The sequence below is a fragment of the Saccostrea echinata genome, unplaced genomic scaffold, assembly GCF_033153115.1.
Source record: "Saccostrea echinata isolate AGI-Se365-2 ecotype Australia unplaced genomic scaffold, CSIRO_AGI_Sech_v1 ptg000057l, whole genome shotgun sequence".
Classification (NCBI taxonomy): domain Eukaryota; kingdom Metazoa; phylum Mollusca; class Bivalvia; order Ostreida; family Ostreidae; genus Saccostrea; species Saccostrea echinata.
This window is the reverse complement of record NW_026889806.1, coordinates 4830151-4852698: the sequence shown is the minus strand read 5'-3', so window position 1 is coordinate 4852698 and position 22548 is coordinate 4830151. Positions and strand designations below refer to the sequence as shown.

The 22548-nt window shown below is 34.0% G+C and overlaps 2 protein-coding genes and 1 long non-coding RNA gene across 3 annotated transcripts in view; 2 read left to right on the top strand and 1 right to left on the bottom strand.

The window, feature by feature from the left end:
• Nucleotides 1–1977: 1977 nt before the first annotated feature.
• Nucleotides 1978–12691, top strand: LOC133174119 (uncharacterized). The gene is made up of 2 exons (XM_061309159.1): nt 1978–2501; nt 11221–12691. The coding sequence occupies exon 2, from the start codon at nt 11233–11235 to the stop codon at nt 12589–12591; it is 1359 nt and encodes a 452-aa protein (XP_061165143.1). The 5' UTR covers nt 1978–2501; nt 11221–11232; the 3' UTR covers nt 12592–12691.
• Nucleotides 12692–16253: 3562 nt separating this feature from the next.
• Nucleotides 16254–22548, bottom strand: part of LOC133174154 (myosin-9-like) — a 39980-nt gene continuing 33685 nt past the window's right edge. The window contains exons 14-20 of the mRNA XM_061309211.1: nt 19659–19910; nt 19355–19483; nt 18910–19143; nt 18404–18605; nt 17991–18089; nt 17420–17521; nt 16254–16609 (exon numbers count right to left, since the gene is read on the bottom strand). Coding sequence (XP_061165195.1) covers nt 16328–16609; nt 17420–17521; nt 17991–18089; nt 18404–18605; nt 18910–19143; nt 19355–19483; nt 19659–19910 — 1300 coding nt within the window. The 3' untranslated portion in view covers nt 16254–16327. The remainder of the gene's footprint in view (nt 16610–17419; nt 17522–17990; nt 18090–18403; nt 18606–18909; nt 19144–19354; nt 19484–19658; nt 19911–22548) is intronic.
• LOC133174293 (uncharacterized) lies at nt 21650–22338 on the top strand. Its single transcript, XR_009719108.1, has 2 exons — nt 21650–21885; nt 22173–22338. It is a non-coding gene; the product is annotated as an uncharacterized LOC133174293 (long non-coding RNA).

The following is a 22548-nucleotide window of genomic DNA, read 5'->3' as shown; positions in this document are numbered from 1 at the left end:
GTAAAAAAAAAGAAACGCATCCGAACTATAAGCCAAGATTTCGGAGACGGCGATTTCATTGGGTAATCGAAAGGTCGCTCTGACGTGACCCCGAATGGGATGTGGTTAGATGTTTGAGAAGCGGTAGCGGATTCGGAACATCTTCTTGAGAGTGTCCTAAACACCGACTATACCATATATATGCTTTCTTAATAGGGTTTACTGGAACAGAAAGAAAAGTTGAGATGTAACAAACAGTGCACGTATCACTCTAACTTATCGTATGGTTTGATATGTCAGTGGATAAAGATGGCTAGATATAACAATGGTTAGCAATGCTTTGCTATATCAATGGTTAGCAATGTTTTGATATATTAATTGTTAACAACTGTTTCATATATCATTGGTTGGCTTTGCTTTGATATATCAATGGTTAACAATGTTTTGATATATCAATGGTTAGCAATGCTTTGATATATTAATTGTTAACAACTGTTTGATATATCATCGGTTGGCTTTGCTTTGATATATCAATGGTTAGCAATGGTTTGATATATCAATATTTAATGATTTAGAATGGTTCAATATATCAATGGTTAGCAATGCATTGATTATAGAATCGTTCAATATTTCAATTTCAAAGCAATGCATTGATATATCAGCGGTTAACAATGCTTCGATAAATTAATAGTTAGCATGCTTTGATATATAAATTGTTAACATTGATTTGATATAGCAATGGTTAATAACGGTTCGTTATGTCAATGAATAGCGATAAATCAATGAGAAATAATAGTTTGATAAATAAATGATTTGCAATATTTTAATATATCAATGGCAAACAATGCCTTGATATATCAATGGTCAACAATGGTTTGATATATATATATATCAATGGTTAACAATGTTTTGATATACCAATGTTTAGCAATGATTTGGTATATCAATGGTACATGTATACAATGGTTCGATATATCAATGATTAGCAACGCTAATATCAAAGGTTAACAATGATTTTATATAATCATCAGTGATTATGTATGCTTGAGAAAACAATGAAAGTAATGATTTGATATATCAATGGTATGAGCAATGGTTTATCATTGATTTAATTCAAAAGATTATGATAATAAATGAGTATTAAGAATAAGAATCGTTTGGTTATAATGCACTGTATGAATATCATTAAAAAAAGAACAAAATTAATTGTAATACATCAGTTATAAGGTATAATTCATATAAATCAATGATGTGTTAGGAATCATGTGTATTTTACTCGACTTAAACTCCCGATTAATCGATTTAAGAACCTGCAAAATTTAATATATTGATATGCTTAGTTCAATCATATTCAAAAGATCTACTACATGCACATGTATAATAAACAAGTTTAATACATCAATACCCTATCTTCATTTAGGCAGAACCCCCCCCCCCTTTAAAAAAATTCATTGAATTCATTTTCTGCAAGTCATCCATAGGAATTCTTGCTGTAGAGATCTCCGGCGATTCCGGTCACGGCGCAGTACTTTAGCGTTAAGTACTATCTCTGACCGTTGTGATAATATGATTGCTTTTCATGATCAATTCTCGTAAGTTTTCTTCATTCTGTTCCGGTGCTAGTTTTATAATCGTTAAGTAACGGTCACATAAATCAAATCATCCTGTCTATATAATCAATGCATATAATATGTTAAGAGATGTAATACAAAGATTAATACCATAACTTTTCTGAAGTAAATCCCATAAAAGCTTGGTTTCGAGTTTTCTCTTTCGAAAATGTTCTTTTCCGGTACATGTTAATCACTGTGATTATGTTTGGAATGAAAATGATTAGCATCAGTAAATCAAAGCGACAAGGAAGGAGCGTGGATTCCGAACTTGGCCCTGGATCTGTGTCGTGTGACAGCTGTTATAATTCGCCTATTTTGTCATTCTTGTGTTTTCACCTAATCACTGCTTATTAGCGAGCTCCGTATTTATTACAGTGACATCGAGAAAAGCGTTCCGTCCACATTTCCAATACACCCGTAACTCGGCCATTATCAGTTGACGGGGGAAGATACGGGGGATGTTGATTGTAATAAAGAGAAGGTTGTAGTAGAGTTAGAGATTTCTCAGACAAAGGATTAGATTTATATCAAGGAGACTTGAAATACACGGATATAACGAGAAATATTGATTGTTTTATCACAGAAGTTTTTATAACGTGACATTCTGCAGGATACTGCTTGTTCTGGGCGTTTGAACGGAACTCGCCTGTATCATTATAATTACCAGGTAAATACGGGGTTTGGACCGAAATTCCAATAACGTTGCCATGGATTTTGATCAAGAGAGACGATGACTGCATCAGTCATATATATGTGTTGCTTGGTAACCATTATTAATTTTTATCTCACCTTTTGAACGCAGTCGTGAAACCTGTACGTACCCTTTAATACTAGAATCTAATGTCACGGCGAGTAGATAATTATGTCGTTTGATGAACTTTCATTTTACGGGACTGTTAATATCAGCAGGTAAGTAAGACAATTTGTTTTCTGTCATAATAAACTACTCATATTGATTTGCATAAATATTCGAAATATGTATTAAAGATGCTTATTGTTAAGAAATAATACTGTGATATAGTTCGCACATAATGTCACAGTAGAGATGGTACTGAGTTCTGCAAGTCTACAATCTTAGATCATTTCTTTTTATAGCTGTGTACAATACAGACATGTGCATATCTCTTGATCATTTCTCTTTTTTCGGGGGAGGGGGGGGGGACCAAGTTGCACTATGGGAAAACAGTCGTGTAATTAACGTATTTACAATTAAGAAACTTCATTAGACTGAGGAACATAATAATTGATTTAAGATTACCTACAATAAATGCCAACGAGATTTTGCAAAATAAGAAACTCAATAAGTCATTTGAATTAATATAATTTATTTTATGGATATAAACATGATTGTCCTCATGAACGTCAACTCAAAGTGTATAACATGTTGTTTACAAGCTTGAAGTTGGTAAATAAAAAGGGAAGTTATTCAATGACGAATTGAGATCAGGAATAAATCCCTCATTGATTGTCTATAGTTATGTTCAGAACCCAATCGATGTGACGTTTCCAATTTAATTTGATGTTCGTGTTACGCATTATGATAGTGTGTGCACAATATATAGGGCTACAGATTTAATATTATATATTAGACAACTATAAAAAGATAAATATTCATAAAAATGGAGATTTCAGTTTCTTCTCATGATGAACGTTGCAAATCACGTGGGACTTAAGCAATATAACAGGTTATGAAGATGAACTTTTTTCATCTTAAAATTAAAAGATAAAAAGTTGATTTAAACTTCCTAGAATTACATGTTTGTTGTCAGGGCAATTTAACTAAGTAATAGATCTAGATCAGTCAAAGTACACAAATATCATATTAACAATTATTGACAGGTACAGTATTTTTGTTTTCTAAGAAATATAAATCATTGCAACATTTGCACAACGTGCTGTTGCGATCCCCATGGCTATTTAGGAGTGTGGTTTTCCGAGAAGAGCAATGAATCATAACTTTATAAAAATGAAACTTGCAGGTTGTTCTTTTTTCCAATTTCCGCTGTTAGGTTTATAGGTTGTGTGGCTTGACATGATATGGCCGGCCTTAGTGTGTGCCCTCTCCGACAGACAATTAACTTCTCGTGCGTCATCGCCGGGACTTCTCTCGCCTGGAGGGGGCGCTACGGAGGCATTTGTTTCGTATCATCATTTTGCCGAATTATTGCGGATTATTATGAAGCGCCAAAGTGTTTATTGTTTTCTCTCCCTGGTACTTATGACAAACAAGGTCTATAAAGTAAAGTAACGTGTTTTAAGGTTTGTTTGCATCCTATGGTACACATCTTATCCATACAGCAGGTGTGTACTTTGAGGAACTGAACTTTTCCTCCTCTCCGCTGCACTCTGATACTTTCTGATTTAAGGGAGTGAAAGATACAAGTTCACTTTAAGTGTGTTCTTATGATGCAAAACAAGGGGGAAATACTTTAGGAAAGAGTCAACACTTTTTTGCTTCAGTTTTTAAAAACACTGCCAAAAAAATCCTATAAAATGTGATGAAGGAAAATAAAATAAGAGGAGAATCGAAGAGTTATACATGTATCACAATACATCCTCTGTCTTACTTCTGTGTGCTCTGGTAATAGAATTCCAAAAGTAAGGGAAATAAATTTAAGAAATGCATAACTACGACAGGTACAATCTCAGAAACTACAACATCGTCTGGTATACAGTGATCCTGAGTTGTATCTGTGAAGCTATTTCTCGGAGAGCTGCAGCGGCCTTCCTATAATCAGATAAATGACCAATTGCTTTTATTTACCCGCGCTTTCAAAAGATAGAGAGAAAATCATTTAAAATTACAATTTCTGTAACATTTACTATCTAAAAGTAATTTAGTCTGTGAGTATCGTATTAACTGTATCTATATTCAAAGTCATGTTCTGTAGTATCTGAGGATGGGCATTTAGAATAGTGATATACAAAATGAATATTCCTACATTCTGTGATTAATATTAACTCTCTATTGCTCTTAATGTTCAGCTACTGGTAGAAGCTCAGCAGTTGGTAATAAACCGTCATATTGCCCAATCACATAAGCCCCAGGTTACCTCTGCACTGCAAACACGCGCGATTGTTACAAGCATGATTTAAGACGGGGTAATGTCTTAGAAACCTCACTCACAGCTCATAATCTTGTGAGATCAGAAGGTCAATGGTAAGTGTTTTAAACTTACTTAAAATTTGATTTTATTAAGAAAACTTGCTCTCAATTCTTGAAAATAAGATACCTTGAATCTTTAAAAGTTTATAGGGATACATGAAATATTGAAACAGAATAATGAAAATTAAGAATGCTATTACTTAGAGACAGAAGTCAGTGTGATTGTGACGCACCAAAATGGAATAACAAAATAATTAACCCAAAAACGCCTTGTGGACCGTATATATCCGTAGTTAAAGACGCAAAGAACTGTGGTTTATTTTTTAAACCGAGAACGTAATTACAGTTTTTTTTTTGGCTTTTTGGACAATCGAACTAAAAATTAATTCCGTATCCAGAAGGATTTCGAGCGACACATGTGCAGCATTAGATGCACTTCTTAGCAGGTTGCTGATTTTTATTTGATAAAAGAGAATTTTTTACGATCATTTCTTTTTTTTCGGACTAAATATACGGCCACATTCAAAGAAAGCAGTTCAGTAGCGGGAAAAAACCCCTAGAAGGATTTGGTGTTTATATTGCAGTATGCTTGATGACATTCTATATGGGAAAATGACCGTGTGTGCAGCAACAAAAATAGAACTAAGGACATCAGATGCAGACAAAATGATCGACTTTTGATAACTGTATAAGAGTTTGGACTTAATAGATGCTTTAAGTCTTTTTGGATGATTGACCCTATTAGAGGATAGAAAAAAAAGTCTTGAAATAACTTCTTATTTATGGAAACAAAATCAATGACCGAGTCTTAGAAAAAAAAAAGAAGAAGATATTTTCCTTAAGTTTAATATTTATTTGATGATTAATGTGTGAAGTGATTAGAAAGTAAGGAGGAAATTGCTGTTGATTTGATTATCATGCGTTACAGATGTCTTTATTTATATGGTGGGCTTTTGTGATGTAATAGATGGTCCTTAGTAGACAAGAGACGGAGAGAGGGGTTAACAAATGTTTATATACACTCCTCTCTTGTTTGTGTTGATACATGCTCCAGTGTTTAATTACGAATTCTTTCCTTCTTATAATGCTTCTTTGGCGGGAAACTTCGTTTGCAGCTGACACCAGGGATACCTGTAAAACGTGGAAATTCACTCCAGTCTTAGCGAATTATTTCCACATTAGATAATCAATGTGTTTCAAATAGAGGTTTCAAATAAATTGGTCGTAATAACCAAAGTCTTTTGTATGATAAACTTGTTTAATATATTAGTCAACATCGTTTTATTTCATGCGATATACGATGTTAAAATTATTTTATGTACCATCCGGAAATCAAATCGAGCACGTGAATGTTCATTCTAGAACTCACTATTGCGCGTATATATCCAATCTCCTCTGAATTATCTTCTTTTTGCCGAGGGACAATCGATAAAACACCATTCAGTCTCAGTCCTGTGACGCATTATGAAGGTGAATGTTCTAATAAATTTACATCGTACTTGAAAGTTAAACCTCTTTTTTAATGATGCGATTAACGACGAAAGCGGTCTGCTTACGACACCCGCTTCCATGGATCTGTAAATATTGGGATTTCTCGATTGTAGTGTTTTATGTTTGGAAATAAACAATCAAGATGATTGTTTGTATCCATTACTAAAATATTTGAAAACATCAAATAAATATATGTCCGAGTACGAATTGATCAAGAGAGGAAAATCTTCCGTGATTTATGAAGTACGTTAATGAGTTTATGTATTAGAAGTCTTGTGGAGATTTCTACATTACGAAGTTAATCTAATTATTTGATGGTTATCCCTCGGCCTGATCTTATCGTAGTCTGAGTGATCCCTTATCTCCCCAGTACAGCCAGGGGTAAGCCTATTTGGGGTGGGGTGCTAGTCAGCAAAATTTCACCAGATAAAAACTCAGTACATCACAAACTCAACCTCGGAGGATAATCTGTGGAGATGCTTTTACATTATTCCACTAATCCTTTGGTTGGTCTGAACAGTATTGAGAACATGATGGTTATTTCTTTGATTCCTCCCTCCGCTGTATTGTATAATGTTTTGTGCGCAATGGCTACTTACCTATTGCTAATCTATTCAAAATACACTGGTATTTTCATATATGTTGTCTGTTTCACTAATCCCTCTCTGTACATGGAATTTGTTTGTATAATTTTACCTCAATGTGTTTCTGAACTTACGAATAAGCAGTATACATTGCAAAAAAAATTTAATTCAATACATATATACTAATTAAAGAGTCTTATTATTTGTCTAAATGTGGGCGACAAAAGTATCAAGAATTCCCTTGCTACCATGAAAAACTATATTTTTAGTATTAAAAAAATAAATTCAATATCTACGTAAACAATTCCAAATTTATTTTTTCAAACATAGGCTTGCTTTGAACATTTGAGTGCGTTGAGTTACGGCAACCACCAGTGCGTATAATATTGCCGCGTGAGAACAACATAGACATGCCTCTGACTGGAAATTACGTAACATGTTCTATTGGAGTACCATTCATGATCATTCATTGCCACTGCAGAAAATCAAATCACTTAAAATGATTAATCAACAACAACACGTGACTGCCGTGAAGGGAGTTTTTACTATAGCTTCCATGTAATGTAATGGGTTTAATTCAAATGATAAAGGATCGTCAAGCTGACCATATACTTTCAAATTAACATATTAACCGTATAACCGTAATTTTACTACGGACTCGTAGCATTTTTCGACAGTAGCTGCACCACAGAAGTAGTTCCTTATCACGTTATTTGCACGCAGTAGAATATGAACCTACAGGAAAAAAATTAAAACATAGGTGATCACATGATGTTAAACTCATAAGAGCTAGTATTCATTATTAATACAGAATTGTAATGTTTCATTTAAATTACCTGAGGAAAAAAAAAACACGAGTATTTGATTTCTTTTCATCAACAGCAATTTTCCACATTTAGTAATAAATGTAGTCTATTTGGTACTGGGGTCTGGTAATAGTCGAATTCAAGGACGAAAGAACTGAATTATTTATTATAGTGTGATGACATTTACAGTGTAATGTAAGAAAGTGACATAATTATATTACATTTCACTTAACATCTTTGTTTTCTGTAATTAAAAAAAATAACAATTAACTTTTAATAACTTTAATCATTTCTGTGCGGTGAAAATCCGTTAACTAATTCATGACTTGGCACGTTCTATACCACTTCTTCCGTTTTATTACGTATATTGCATTAACTTTTTTAGACACCAGGCACAGTTCACAGCTGGACGAGTAACGATTATCCTAGTGAACTCCTCTTACTTTAAAAACAATGTAGATCTGTCTCCATTTTTAACAGCAATTTTTTTTTCTAATTTAGGTTGTCAGCTACTAATTATGAAGACAGTAATGTGTAAAACAACATGTTTGAAATCTTGACTTGTAAGTTTAAAAACTGCTTCCTCATCCCAACAAATATATTTTTCATTTAAACAAAAAGCTCCTCTATGAAGAAAATTTCGCTTTTCTACCCCACATTTTTCACAGCGATTTTAATTCCAGTAAATCTTATAAAGTATTTTTTTTAAATCCCAATCTTTTGGAGACAAAATGTGACATTTCAGATGTTTGTTAAGTTTGGGATGTCATGTGATATTTCAGATGTTTGTTAAGTTTGAGATGTCATGTGAGATTTCAGACCTATGTGAGATGTAACGTGAGATTTCAGACCTTTGTGAGATGTAACGTGAGATTTCAGACCTATGTGAGATGTAACGTGAGATTTCAGACCCATGTGATATGTAACGTGAGATTTCAGACCTATGTGAGATGTAACGTGAGATTTCAGACCTTTGTGAGATGTAACGTGAGATTTCAGACCTATGTGAGATGTAACGTGAGATTCAGACCTTTGTGAGATGTCACGTGATATTTCAGACCTGTGTGAGATGTCACGTGAGATTTCAGTTTTCATCCATTCCTGTTGAAGATTACCTGTAGTTTTGAATTAAAGCTCTTTGTTGAAATTCTGTTCTTGTCGCAGACCTTAATTGAGATGCGAGAATTCTGTTCTTTGTGTATGGTGTAGAGATGTCACTTGACATCTCGGTTCTTTTTCTTGTATAAGTAATGTGATATATGAAAAAATAAGTTTTTATCACATTGAAGCCGTCAAATGAGATTTGAGATCTTTGTTACTCTGGAAATGTGAGATTCACATAGATTAATGTGAATTTTTATTTCTTTTGGTTAGATGTAATGCAAGATTTTTAGACCTTGTATTGTTGAAGATGTTATTATGCCATGTTGCTGATGTAATATGAGATTTTTGTATCCCTTTTGTTGGAGATTTAATGTTTCTGATTTCGTCATGTTGTGGATGCATTGTTTCAGTTTCTGTGATGTAAATATTAGGCGAGACTTCCTATCTGATGTGTTGATGTATAGTGAAATTTTAGTCCCACTAATGTTGAAGGTATCATTGAGATTCTGATGTGAGATTTGAGAGACCTACGTCTTGGAAACATTATATGATATTAATGATTTATTTAACGTTGAAAATATTTTGTGAGATTTTAAATCTTTAATGTTGCAGATTTTAGACCGTATTGAGGTTGCACATTTAATAAAGGTTTGTAATCTAGTGTTGCCTAAATGTTTTAGATCTTGTCAATTTGGAGATCCAGTGTGAGATTTCGGGGTTTTTTTGTGCAAGGCCATTCCAAGTTTTTTTTCTATGTTTAGCGTCCGCGTGCGCCTTGGTTTTTGACCCCCCCCCCCCATATCAGAAAAAAACAAACAAAATCAGGAGTCATGAAATTGATTATTCTGGTTGAAATCTTTGAATTCTGTCCATTTATCTACATATTTATCTACAATATGTCGTATTAGGTATATTTTAAGCAATTTATACTTTAATTTTGCAAAAAGAATAAATCTGTGTACAGGAAAACAATCTTAATGAAATTATATCCTTTGACAATGTAATTTGTATGACTTTAAAGTCTGTGTTTTTATTTTTTGACTTGTGTGTTTTTTTTCGAACAGGTAGGTAGGTTTTTGAAAGATGGGTGGACGCTAAACAGAGAAAAAACTTGGAATGGCCTATAAGATCTCAGCTCTTGTTCTCTTGAGGATTTCATGTTGTCATGTTGCAGATGTAATTTAAGGTTGATCACGTCATGTTCGAGTTGGATATGAGATTTCAGTGTTTAAGGTGCGAGTTTTGTTATTGTCATTTTGGAGGTATCATATGAGTTTTAAGATATACGTAATATCGCAATTGTTATGTGAAATTTTAGATCTTGTAATATTGCAGATGAGAATTGATATTGACAATCTCGTTATCCTTTATATACAGGTTGAAGACTTCAGTTTCTGTGTTCGAGATGTAAAGTAAAATTTTAGATGAATTGATGACATATTAGATTCAAGATAATTGTATTGTCATATTTCAAATCATATAATATGTTTGAAATGAGATTTTTAACTCACTGTCATTTTGGGGAGATAAAGTTAGACATCAGATTTCTACAATATTTGAGAAGTAAGATTTCAGGTTTTATCATGTAGGTTTAAACAGAATTTTGATATACTATTACGTTGAATGTGCAAGAGTTTTAGCTCACCTGGTCTGGTCACTCATTGTCCCGTTCTGATGAGAGTCCGTCTGTCTCTTCATGATTTCGCATTTTTTAACTTCTCATAAACCACGAAATAACCAACCTTGTCTTAAAGTTCTCTTAGACAAAGGAGATTGAAAATTGTAGAAATGAAGGGTTTCACCCCTTTCAAGAAGAAGATAATTAGAAAATAGCAACATTGATTGAGGTCTTTTACAAATCGTAATCGGAACCAGAGGGACAGAAATGATATTCTATTTAGCCTTTGTCATAAAGTGTAGATTCAAACATCATGGCACCATTGCTGTAATAAAAAATAAAAGAATATAAACAAGTATGATAAAAACAAAATCTTCTCCAAAGAAGGAAAACGTCCAATTAGAGTAAGAGCAGTTTTATGCAGTGTCAATTCAATTCTTTGAAAACATAGTCCCCGTATCAAAGAAGACATAGGACACAAAGGGGTTCCGAAATTTAAGATTAAGGAATATACTGTAGGATTACAAGTACCACTGAATATTCTGATAACTACCAGTAAAATGTTCCGATTTCCAGTAAAATAATTTTGCTGGATGTGATAGAAGAGTTAATTATTTATAAGCAAGTATAAATATTCTGGAGACAATTTTTGCCAGCAAAGACAACCACTGTTTGTTGACATTTATCAACTTATAAAGTATATCATTATATATATTGACTTTATAAGACTGTACATAAATGTATCTGGGAAAATTCCATAAGAGAACTATGAAGACATAATTGTCTTAAAATCAATATAAATTTATAAGGAGTTTGTACTTTCTATTATGGCTTCCACTCTGTGTAATGATAGGATAAAATACATACATGAACTATTAAATCTATAAAATGGGAATGTCTTTTTCATTTCTCTTTATAGATCCATGACGACATGCTAGAAGATGATATTACTACAGAAGCACGAGAAAGGCGATCCAACGCGACATTGATGTATGAGGTAATTGATGAGAACACTGTCAACCCAATCAAATACTCAACTGCTCAAATCACACCAAGTCAGGAAGAGGAGTACCGAACAGCGGAAGCTCTATTTTACAACTCTTACGATCCTACCCTAGGCTATAACACTGCGGCAATCCTCGGGGGTTTACTTCTGTTCATCCTTATGTATGTATTTTACAGGACAAAGATTCGGAAACCTTTGATTAAATTTGTAAAAGAAAAGATTAGATCTTGGAAAAATGACAGTTCTCTGACAGGCGACAAAGAAGAGAACGAGGAAGCACTCATTGCCGAAGCAGACGATAAACTCCAAAGTGTGGGAATTAAAAGTTTTTTAAGTGAAAGTGAAAATCGTGATTCTCTACATTCATACACACACAGGGATTACATGCTTGGTGATGTCACCCAGAATTCTGCAGACGATGCCTTTAAAGTTCCCCAGGTGACAATTACGGACGAGTCACAGGACGCTTTACCTATCGTGTTTATGGACACAGATGATTGCACTGCTGAGTGGGTACATAAACAACATGAGCTCCTTCAACCGGGAGGTATTATTGTTAAAGTCAAATCCGACACAATATGTCCTCCCACAACCGATCTGTTAGAGGAAGGTAAATGTCGGAAAGTCTGTTGTCCGAACCCGAACTGTATGTTTAATAGGCAAATATCAAACTGTGCTCACTCTCAAAATGCATTGAATCTTAATAGAAGTATTCCTATGTTTGATTCTGATGACTTGAATGTTCCTTACGAGAGACTTGCTAAAGCTAAAACTCGTCCCAAACGTCCTCTTTTGGTTAATACGAAACATCACAGTCTTTCATCAGAGCCAAGAAGTCCTGTAAAGAGAATACCGCCACTACGGGCAGCAAATCATCCAAGCGTGTCTTCCGAACCAAAAACTCCTGTCTCAAAAATCAACTCCAACAACTTCCCCATGCATATCACTCCTATCATCAAAATACAGAATACAGACAAAAGAGGTGGTCATTATGTAAAAGGCGAGCGGAGAGACTCTGACAGTAGCTCCTCTTCGGATGACCCTTTGATTTATCGTATAACTAGTGAGAAATGGACTCGTTCTCGTTCTCCTCTGCGGAAAAGCAAGACAGAGGATCCTGGGTATACTTGTTGTAACCACGCCCCCGTGATCCGCCCCACGAAGGTCAAGCAACTGAGTGTGGAGGAAGCGTGCCATTTGGGCCTTCTTATTCCACAAACCCAAAAGTGTGTTAGTAACTCACCCTCTTGCCAAAGCATCTCACAAATGGAGACACCATTATGACAAACACTTTCAAGTCAAATTTTTGTTATTCAGTGTTAATAAACCAACCCATAGGAATTTAAGCACATGTCTTTCATAATAAAACTATTGATTGATATTACATTTATCAAAATTTCTTGCACATATACTCTTAAAATAGATATTTATACAACAGGACCTACATGTTGCCCCATATATCATCATACGATTAGTGTCTTACAGAACAGGAAACTACTATAATTACTATGATCATTTTATGACACATATTCCTCTTCACAGATGAGATTCCATTTCTCTATCATTATATCTTTATCACGTTACATGTATTACATCGAAAAATACAACATATGAGTACTTTTACATGGCCAGCAAAACTATGCTCTTCTCTCAGTCACCGCTTCTGATTGTGTTATAAAAAGATGGCGACCTTGCTTTATTTTTCCAAAACTGACTTATCTTCTGTAGCTCACCAGATTGAAAAGACTAACATGGGTGATAGTAAACTCTGTTGTGACGTCACTCCTTTGTTCCTACAGTCTACACTCTTTTACCTGCAAGATGTTTTTCTGTAAGGTATTTATACAGTACTGATCAAAAAAGAGACTTATTAGCAAAAATCTCGACGTTATTGGCCTTGGAGTTTCTTGATGAAGTACAATGTAAATGTAATGCTGGCGATGCATTGCATTTTTACATCAAATTAAGTCATATGAATGGATAGACATAATAACTTGTGGTACTTTTCTTCCTTCTCTCCCTCTCACTTCTTACCCCCCTCCCCCTTACACTCTTTTGTGCCACCTCCTCCCCCTAAGATGACAGTGAAAGCTGTGTGTTGCAAAGGTCTTTGGTAGCATTGCTACCTTTATTATCGGAAACGTGACACTAATGATATAGTGAGGAGTGTGTAAGGTTGTTGACCAAGCCACGCCCTAACATTAATAAGTATCATCTCCAACATCAACATTACTATATATTTAAAAGAATATGTCATATCCTTTATTTGATTTTGTGACAGATAATGGTTATTAACAGATTATACCCAAAGTAACATTTGTCAATATTCAATATTGGAGTGGCAAATGATTCAATCAGAAAATGGCTTTCAGCATAGTTGCGAGAATTAGGTTAAGCGATAAGGTTTATGGGTCTAGAAAAGGCAATCATCATGCTTTTTTAAGAGTTGTGATTCATTTCAAATAAATGTTAAAATCACTAAACCATAATTCTACATTTCGCATAAAGGAAGGGAAAAAGGTGTAACTATGATCAGCTTATATTAAAAATGAAGTTTTTTTTTTCTTTCCTAGATTTAGTCCATGACAATCAGTCCCCTATTCAAATTATTTCTAACAATCAGTAAATTTATTTTGACAACTTAAAAATGTATCATCACACTGTTTATGCTAGTAACCTCGCGGAATTCAATTTGACAACATGAAAGTGTATCATCTTATATTTAACAAACAAGTTCAAACCTCGTGGAATTCTTCAAAAAGTAAACAGCTTTATAATTGTAGAGTATTGCATGTCCCTAATCTACTATAAGGAATCACATATCGACCGGCTTTTGTCTTCATACAGTCCGTGATAACTCATACATCTAATGAATAGACATCTCTGGAAGGAATAAAAATCCCTATATTTCAGCTCTTTGGTTGGATTTATCTGGTCCCAAGTCTACAATTCTAGCTTCGTGTACTACATTCCTCCCCTATAATTAGGTATGGAGACGACGACAATCTTCTGAGGATTCAGTAACTGTCACGAGATTTCTCCCACTGCTAACTTCAATACACCATACACAGAATACATTAATTGTTTGTACCTACTGATACCGATGGGGAACAGCATATCTGCTCAATTTTATGGATAAAATAGGCAAAAATTAAAAATTATGTAGACAGACATAATGATTTCTACTGCTCATTTTATCAATACATTTAACATCAGAAACAATAATGACTTATTTAGAAAAAAAGAAGAAGAAGAATTCCATTAAATAATGTCATTGTACAAAGCTAATACATGTACATGTGACATTAATGGTTCTTTGTAAAATCATTGCACGACCGTCTCATAGAATCATTAACGAACAGAAACAGCGATACCACACAAACAAGAACAAGTAAGATGGCTGTAAGATCAATCTAGGGTAAATCTTCAGATAGGTCTGGTACAATCCAATGTAGACAATTAAAAAAATCCAATAGAAAGATGTTAACCTTGAGTTGGTTTCAATTTTATCCCTTTCAGTCTGGACATTTTTATTGTAGAGTTATTGTCAGTTTATAGTTCAAATAATTATACTGTCGCGAGACGCCAAGTATGGAAAACCGATTTAATTTTCAAACACCCACGTCTTATATTGATAATTCAATTGTTAAAATCGTATATCAGAACTCATAAATTTAAAGACATCACTATTTTGGACAGTTGCTGCGGGACTTATGGTACATGCACGTCGTTTTCATGAAATGATAAAAAAGATGCTTTATAACTGAAATGAATTTCATTTGATTTCAAAGGAACTATCCAGTGAAGTGGATCTGATGAATAGTCTCTATTACTCACATTTTAGACTCCATTATTATATAATGAAAGGAGCATTAATGGCTGAGCACTGAATTATATCGCTATTACACCGAGTTTATGTCTGAAACGAAACCCGAGAAGATGGCTCCCCAGGGGATCAAGTCTGGCGATTCCAGAATACGGGATTAAATGTCAAAGGTTTAATTTTAATCAACGACTTAGATTAATTTATTGAAAAAAAAAACAATTTGTTTTTTAAAAAATCAATATCATGATATCTTTTTCTGCTGAATCTTACTTAAGTTAGTTGTATAAGAACCTTTTCTTTTAGATGTAACTGAAGTAAGATTCAGCAGAAAAGAATCCTATACATCTAACTGATGTAAGATTCAGAAAAGATTCCTATACATCTAACTGAAGTAAGATTCAGAAAAGATTCCTATACATCTAACTGAAGTAAGACTGCCGTTTGGTTAGAACACTAGAGGAATTATAATGATTGATTTGAATGACAGCAAATCTTGCTTCTTGAATCAAGAATATTCAGAATCATAGGGATATCATAATTACTAAGAAAGACGTTATATTAAGGAATATATATATAATGTATCTTGTATTAAAAGGTATTTTAATACTCAGTCATTGCGATGCAAAAATAATTAGAATATCTTTTTAAGTTAATTCAAAGGTTTTTGTATGAAAATCCTTTTGAAAATTTAGTCGCTGTATCTAATGAACTTGAAATTAATTGCCATCAAACCTAAGGGGGTATCTGCGCGAGTTAATGTCTAATAAATCCCTGTAATATCATATCCCGTAAATCGATTTCTTCTTGTGACTTAAGCTTTGGCTCTAATGACAATCCTTTTTTTAACAGAACTGTATTCCATGTAGGAATACCGATGCAGTATCTACATCATGTGGAAGTCTTTACCGTTATGTCCTCTGGATCCAAAATTGGAATAAACTTATTTGCAAAATGTACCATGGTGGTCTTTGTTTTTGACCCTATTTCACTACATCGTTTTGACACGGGCTTCAATTAATTGGCGATTTTATACCCGTTTCTATCAAGGAAATGAATTTTTTTTTTAAAAAATCTATATTTAATATTTCACAGAACAAATAACAGAACAAAGTATATAGATATACATCAACATTTGGCAAATTGTTATAATCGTGAATGACATCTCCAGAAAAAAAAACCCATACAAAGCCATCATCATATACACTGAACCACGCCCTTACTGAGCAGGTGCCCGTCCTTGAACAAGTACAGTGGAGGCCAAACAAGGAACTCGACAAACTGACCGGAGTGTGTGAACTGTTTATACCGCGAGTTGTCACAGCTCTCGCCAGGCTTGACAGACCACGTGACCGCGAGAGGCGGGTCCTGGACATTCATGAGCCAGCACAGCTCCACGGCCCTGGAGATGAAGCTTGAACAGGACGACTGTTGGGAATCACTGAGAACGGTCCGTCCATCAGGTGTGTCATTAAACAACTGAAATGGAATCAAATCAGTTATGGCGCTAGTCTACTCTTCTTAATGAGTATTGTTTCCCGCCTAAATTTGAATAATGAATATCGTTACAGAGATATTGTACTTTATGTGTTACTGAAATATATACATTTATATTGATTTAATATTCATAAATTTTTGTGCTTGATGAATTTGCAGATTTCCTCTGAAATCTGTAAATTGATTAAACATTTATACTGCAGAATTATAAGGCCTAAGAAAAAAAATGATTGTTTATTGTATCCCGATCAACCCTAATTTCATGCGCCGACCCAAATATATTTTATCTTTGTAGACTCCGGAAATTGTATATGTCTGTTCGTTTTCCTTGAAAGGTCATAAGATCACTTTTAGTAGCCATCAAGATATTAAGAGCTCTCTGGTGGGTAAAAATTATGGCCAGAAAAATAAAGCTTTAAACTGTCTTTTAAAAGAATGTATTTCAAAGTTATGCCTTTACATTAAAAAAGAATAATTAAGAAAAAAATCTTATGCCTTTACATTAAAAAAAATAATAATAACTGAGAAAAAAAATCAAAGTTACGCATTAAAAAAAATCAATAAATGAATATACATGTATAAATAAAATAAATAAAAACAAAATCCTACTGACCCTATTTTTTTTATTCGCATGTAATAGTAAACAAAGATATTTTTCTCTTAGGCCTGACTTATTGTTCAACTATTGTCCAGAAAGGTGGATTTTTAACTGATACACAAGAGTAAGATACTCACCTAAAGATATAATGTGTGATTTATTTAAGTAAATGTTTATCCCGCTAGTGTTCATACCTTTAGAACAGCTTTGGTTGCATGGACAGCACAGGCCTTTCTTAGATCTTTAACCGCTTTTATTTCATCTTTCGAGAGTTTTTTAATACTAGACAATACAAGCTAAAAGAAAAAAAAGTGTTAAACATCATCTTTATAGGTAATTGTATTCCCAATCACGATTTTTCTGCTAAATACCATATAAATATACATATGTATATTAGTGTTTGCTCTGATTGGCTAAAATCCGAATTGAATGTAAAATAACTATCTATTGGCTGGTATAGATTATAAAATATCAAAGTCAATAAAAAGAATCTTTACTTTTTATAATCGGATCAGACAAGAAATAATTTCAAAAGAATGGCGAGGGGTACTTAATGAATTGTCCTCAATTCATATTGCCATGTTTTTTTCCCCTGTGGTATTCCATTAGATTGATTATATGAATGCAGTAACTTTGGTATCCCTAGGTTACAGTATTCCCCTCGCCTTTTGAGCATTATTTTGATTCTCTTGGGTAGCCATATTGTCAACAGGAGCCATACAATAAAAAGGAAATTTTTAACCTTTGAGATAAAATGCCACAAACCGTTTCTCTGGTTCTGCCGGTCGTGTGGAGCATCAAGAGAACTTTGTGAAGCTCGGATAACTGACCACTGGCGGCAACTTTACCAAAGTTGTAACAGTCCTAAAGAAAATGTATTTACTGATACATAGAATGTACCTATTCAATTACTTAGTTATAAAATTGATTACTGAATACCGATAACTGCAAATGCTTAGTTTGACAATATACAAAGGTTATGTTGATTGTTACTAAATATTAAAGTTTGTGCACTTGAAATAACTGCATGATCTCTATGTAATTTTATTTGAAAACCTAATCATGTCACCTTTTTATTGTAAACATTTTTATAATTGATACCTTAATCCTATGTAGATTTGTATTATTGATAATTTTTACGTGTAATTTTTAGGAATCAGAAATATTTTCCCAGAAACCTTAAGAATCCTCAGCAGACAGTCTATGGCTTCTTTCTCGCTCATATGATATTGACCCGTCAGCGCCTCGAATGCGTCCGTCCATTCATTGTCGTAAAGTTCTGAGAATTTCTCGGCAATCTTCGTGGGTCTGTTAATATCGCTTAGGTCGGCTATAGAGGGATTTCCGTCCGTAAGCTGAGCGCTGGCCACGGAACTCAGTCTACACAACATAAGAACATTAATTTGTCATCATTAGCCGTAATTGCATAAAAAGTACATTCTTGCCTAACTAAAGCTTTGGACAGAATGCAAAACAAACACATCCCAGACAAACAATCACAATATTTATCCGACAAGACAGAGGTGAACCGCAGTACTTCATTAAGCTAATGAGCGTTCTATATGCAGTCAGATAATGCTGACCTAAGAAACGATACATCCTCTGGAATGCAATGAATGTATCCATACATATTTATTTTACACAAACTTTATAGAGAAAGAGACGTAAATCATTTGGCAAGTACCTGGTCACTAAATTCTGGTTGTCTTTGGAGAGTTTATCAGTTTCCTCTGCAGACTCTCGGAGTTTCTTTTGAAGGTCATCCACTCGCGCTTCATATGTGTCCTTGACCTTTGTGAATTCTTCCTCTAATTCTACTAGCTGGTCTTTGAGTTTGTGTAAACTTGTCCTTTCTTTTTCTGCATTTTCTTCCGCTTTCTCTTTCTCAGAAACTGCCTTATTGAGTTCCGTTTTCAAACTTATAAAAAAATAATTAAAGGCAAAATAAAACAACCCAGTCCACACTGTAAATCAATACTGGGTATATTTAAACAGCATTGCCGTTTTTGTCAATAAGTTTATTTCATTTATTGAAAAAAAAACCTTTATTGTAAGCAGTTGACCTATTTAACTTTTTTTCATTTCATTTTTGAGAAAATTATGTGAATCGTCTGAGATGGAACACGGACCTCTCGCACTCTATGAGAGTTTGCGCCAGCTTCTCGTCTCTGTCCTTGACCTGTTGAGCAAGATGTGTTCTTTCTACTTTCAGTTTGCTCTCTGCGTTAATCACAGTACCATCTTTTTCTTGCAATGTCCTTTAAATTAAAATTGCAAAGACTTCATAAAAATACAAAAAGGGACAAAATTATTTTAAGAAAAGAGTAAAACTTCATAAAAATATGAATAGGGACAAAATTTATCAAGAAAGAAAAGAAAAAAAAATCTCGAATTGGTTTTAAACAAAATAGGAATAATGGTATTTATACGCACGCATATAAGGTAGAATTTTCTCCCTTAAGTTTATTAAACTGTCTGAGAATCTGGTCCATTTCCTCCTTGGTGGAGGGTCGTGAGGGCGTGGCCTTGACTGAAGTAGATTGTTTGGGGTTACTAGATCGAGAGGAAGTTCTGTCAGACTTGTCTCCCCCTGTGGTGTCAGAGTTGTCGTCGCTGACATATTCCCATAAGTTGTGTATATCTTCTCTGAGTCTGTCCAAGTCCGATCTCGTCCTCTGAATTATCCTAAAAACCAATAATGCATAACAAGAGAAATAACTCAGCTAGATTATACATTTCTAATGTTTACACGATTATCAACAAATTACTGCTGATCATATAGGCAATCTTGCAACTTGAGTCTGCCTGACGTAAGTACTAAGAGGTTATTTTATTAGATATACTACTACGATATTGTGATCAGACATTGAGATATGGACAGCAATGAGATTAATTTGTCTTAATGCCATCTGAACCAGGCAATCACCCAGAAGACGTTGATACGGGCTGATTAATAATATTTAGATTGAATGGATCCATATACCGTTACGTCATCGAGAACTATCATTCAAAGACCTTGTTAGAACAATTTGGAACTAACCAAATACTGGAAACTGATTCTGCATAGTAATCAATATCACACAGAGTTAAAACTAACAGGGATCGGATTTTTTAAAATACACATTTTCATATAAACCATATTGAAATAGTGCAAATTTAAATTCATTTACTTGGAACATCTCTCATCTCGTCCTTCAAGTCCTTGACTAGCTACCATTTTAAACATATCTAAACACTCATAACTAATTTATACCATATTTAGACACTTACAGACCAGGTCTTCCAACAATCTGTTGGAATTCCCATGGGTACCAATTGCGCCCCGTTGTTAGCAGACCTATTTTTGTAAACATATGAAGCAGAATTTATTCAAAATCTTATACATGAGAAGAAGGAATCTCTTGCTGTGGCCTTCAACTCGACAGTTAGATATATCTACGGCGTGTTATCAATTAACAATAGTTATTTCCATTTATATACACGATATACCGTATACCAGTGAGTTTGAAATAAAAGATACCACAGAGTCTGACACATCTGATTCATATTTGGATATTTTACTAGAAAAAGACGTTAATGATAATTAAACAACCAAGCTTTATGATAAACGTGATGACTTCAACTATCGTCAACTTCCCTTACTTATGCAGCAATATACCTTTATCACCTGCATATGGGGTGTATATCTCTCAGTTGATTAGATACGCAAGACCATGCTCTACGTATGAACAATTTCTAAAACGAGGTAAGTTATTGACAAACAAGTTGATGAAACAAGAATATCAACAGTCTCGTTTAAAGTCATCATTTCGTAAGTTCTAGGGTCGATACAATGACCTTGTCAGCAAATACAATCTATCATTAAATATGCTGACTGATGTTTTTCATAGTAATTGTTAGGCCATTATTACACATTGATTTGTCGACGGATTTTTCCGTTATTCACAGATCATGACAAAGAGCATACGGCGGATGTGACCGGTCGGCAGGGGATGCTAACTCCTCCATGGCACCTGATCCCACCTCTGTTTTTGGAGGTCCGTGTTTGCTCTGCTCCCGATTTGTATTTTTTAATGGGCTTTGAGCTTGAATACTGCTTGTTATCTCCATATTTCATCGTAACTATCTCACTGTCTTATCTTTTTTATACCAGGCTCCAAGACCATAAACTGAGAACAGACTTAAGTCAAAATTTAGATTCTGAATATCCTCAAATTAATTTAACAAACATGCTTAAAAAATTACAGGTTTGTATAATATTAAATTTAAGCATATGGTGAAAATTTTGTTTCATTTTCAAAATTATTTAAAAAATTATACAAATTTGAAATGTTGACTTAGTCTATTCTCAGTTTATGGTCTTGAGACCTGCAGGTCTAGACAGTCGCATTGTGCTGTCACAGTTCTTATTTTTTATTTATTTTTGTTTGCTTTTTTGTGTAATTATACGGAGTGAAATATGTGTATTATTCAGATATCAGAAAGAGTTATCCTTCTTTGTAAATTTTTGAATTATCTTCCTTGAGTGGAAATCTTTTGTGTCAGGAGTTATCTCCCTCATTTTCTCGTGCAAGTTTTCATTCAGTCTGCCATTAGAGTTCCATCCATGAGGATGTACATGTAACATTCTACCTTCTTACGATTTGTGGCCTATTACCATGTAAGTTTTTATAGGAAACTTTTGTAACTTCATACCTATTATTTGTAAAGTTTTTTGCTGATTATTTATAGAGTTTTTGTGTATTGAAAACTTATTCAGACCGGTATTTTTTGTAAAGTTTAAAGTCACTGAAGTCACGAGAATTAGTTATTGTTATTCAATTTATCTAATATGCTTTATAGTAATTTGTTATTATGATAAGGTTTATAAGTGAGCTATTTCTATGGAACACCGTTATTGTCTTTTTGGTATATCAGTATTATAGTATTTGATTTTGTTTATTTCAGTTATTTACCTCATTCGCTCACTCGCTCATTCGCTTACTCGCTCGTGTAGACTCACTCGCTCACTTAGGCTCACTCACATAGGCTCACTTTGTCTCACTCACCTAGGCTCATTCGCTCATTCACTGATTGGAATATGAATTCGCTTGTTAATAAATATGGAACCAGTTACCATGTGTTCTTCAATGATCAAGTATGAGGTGTGAGGTTTAGCTAGCTGTTCCAGACAGCATACGCATGAATAGGTATTGATATACAACTTCGAATGTACACAGTTGTGACGTCCTTGCAATTTTGTAGACTTGAATTTCTCCTTATGTATGCAGACCGCCATGTTTCTCTCTCCCCCTTGTACACACACAGTGGTAATCATTTCTCT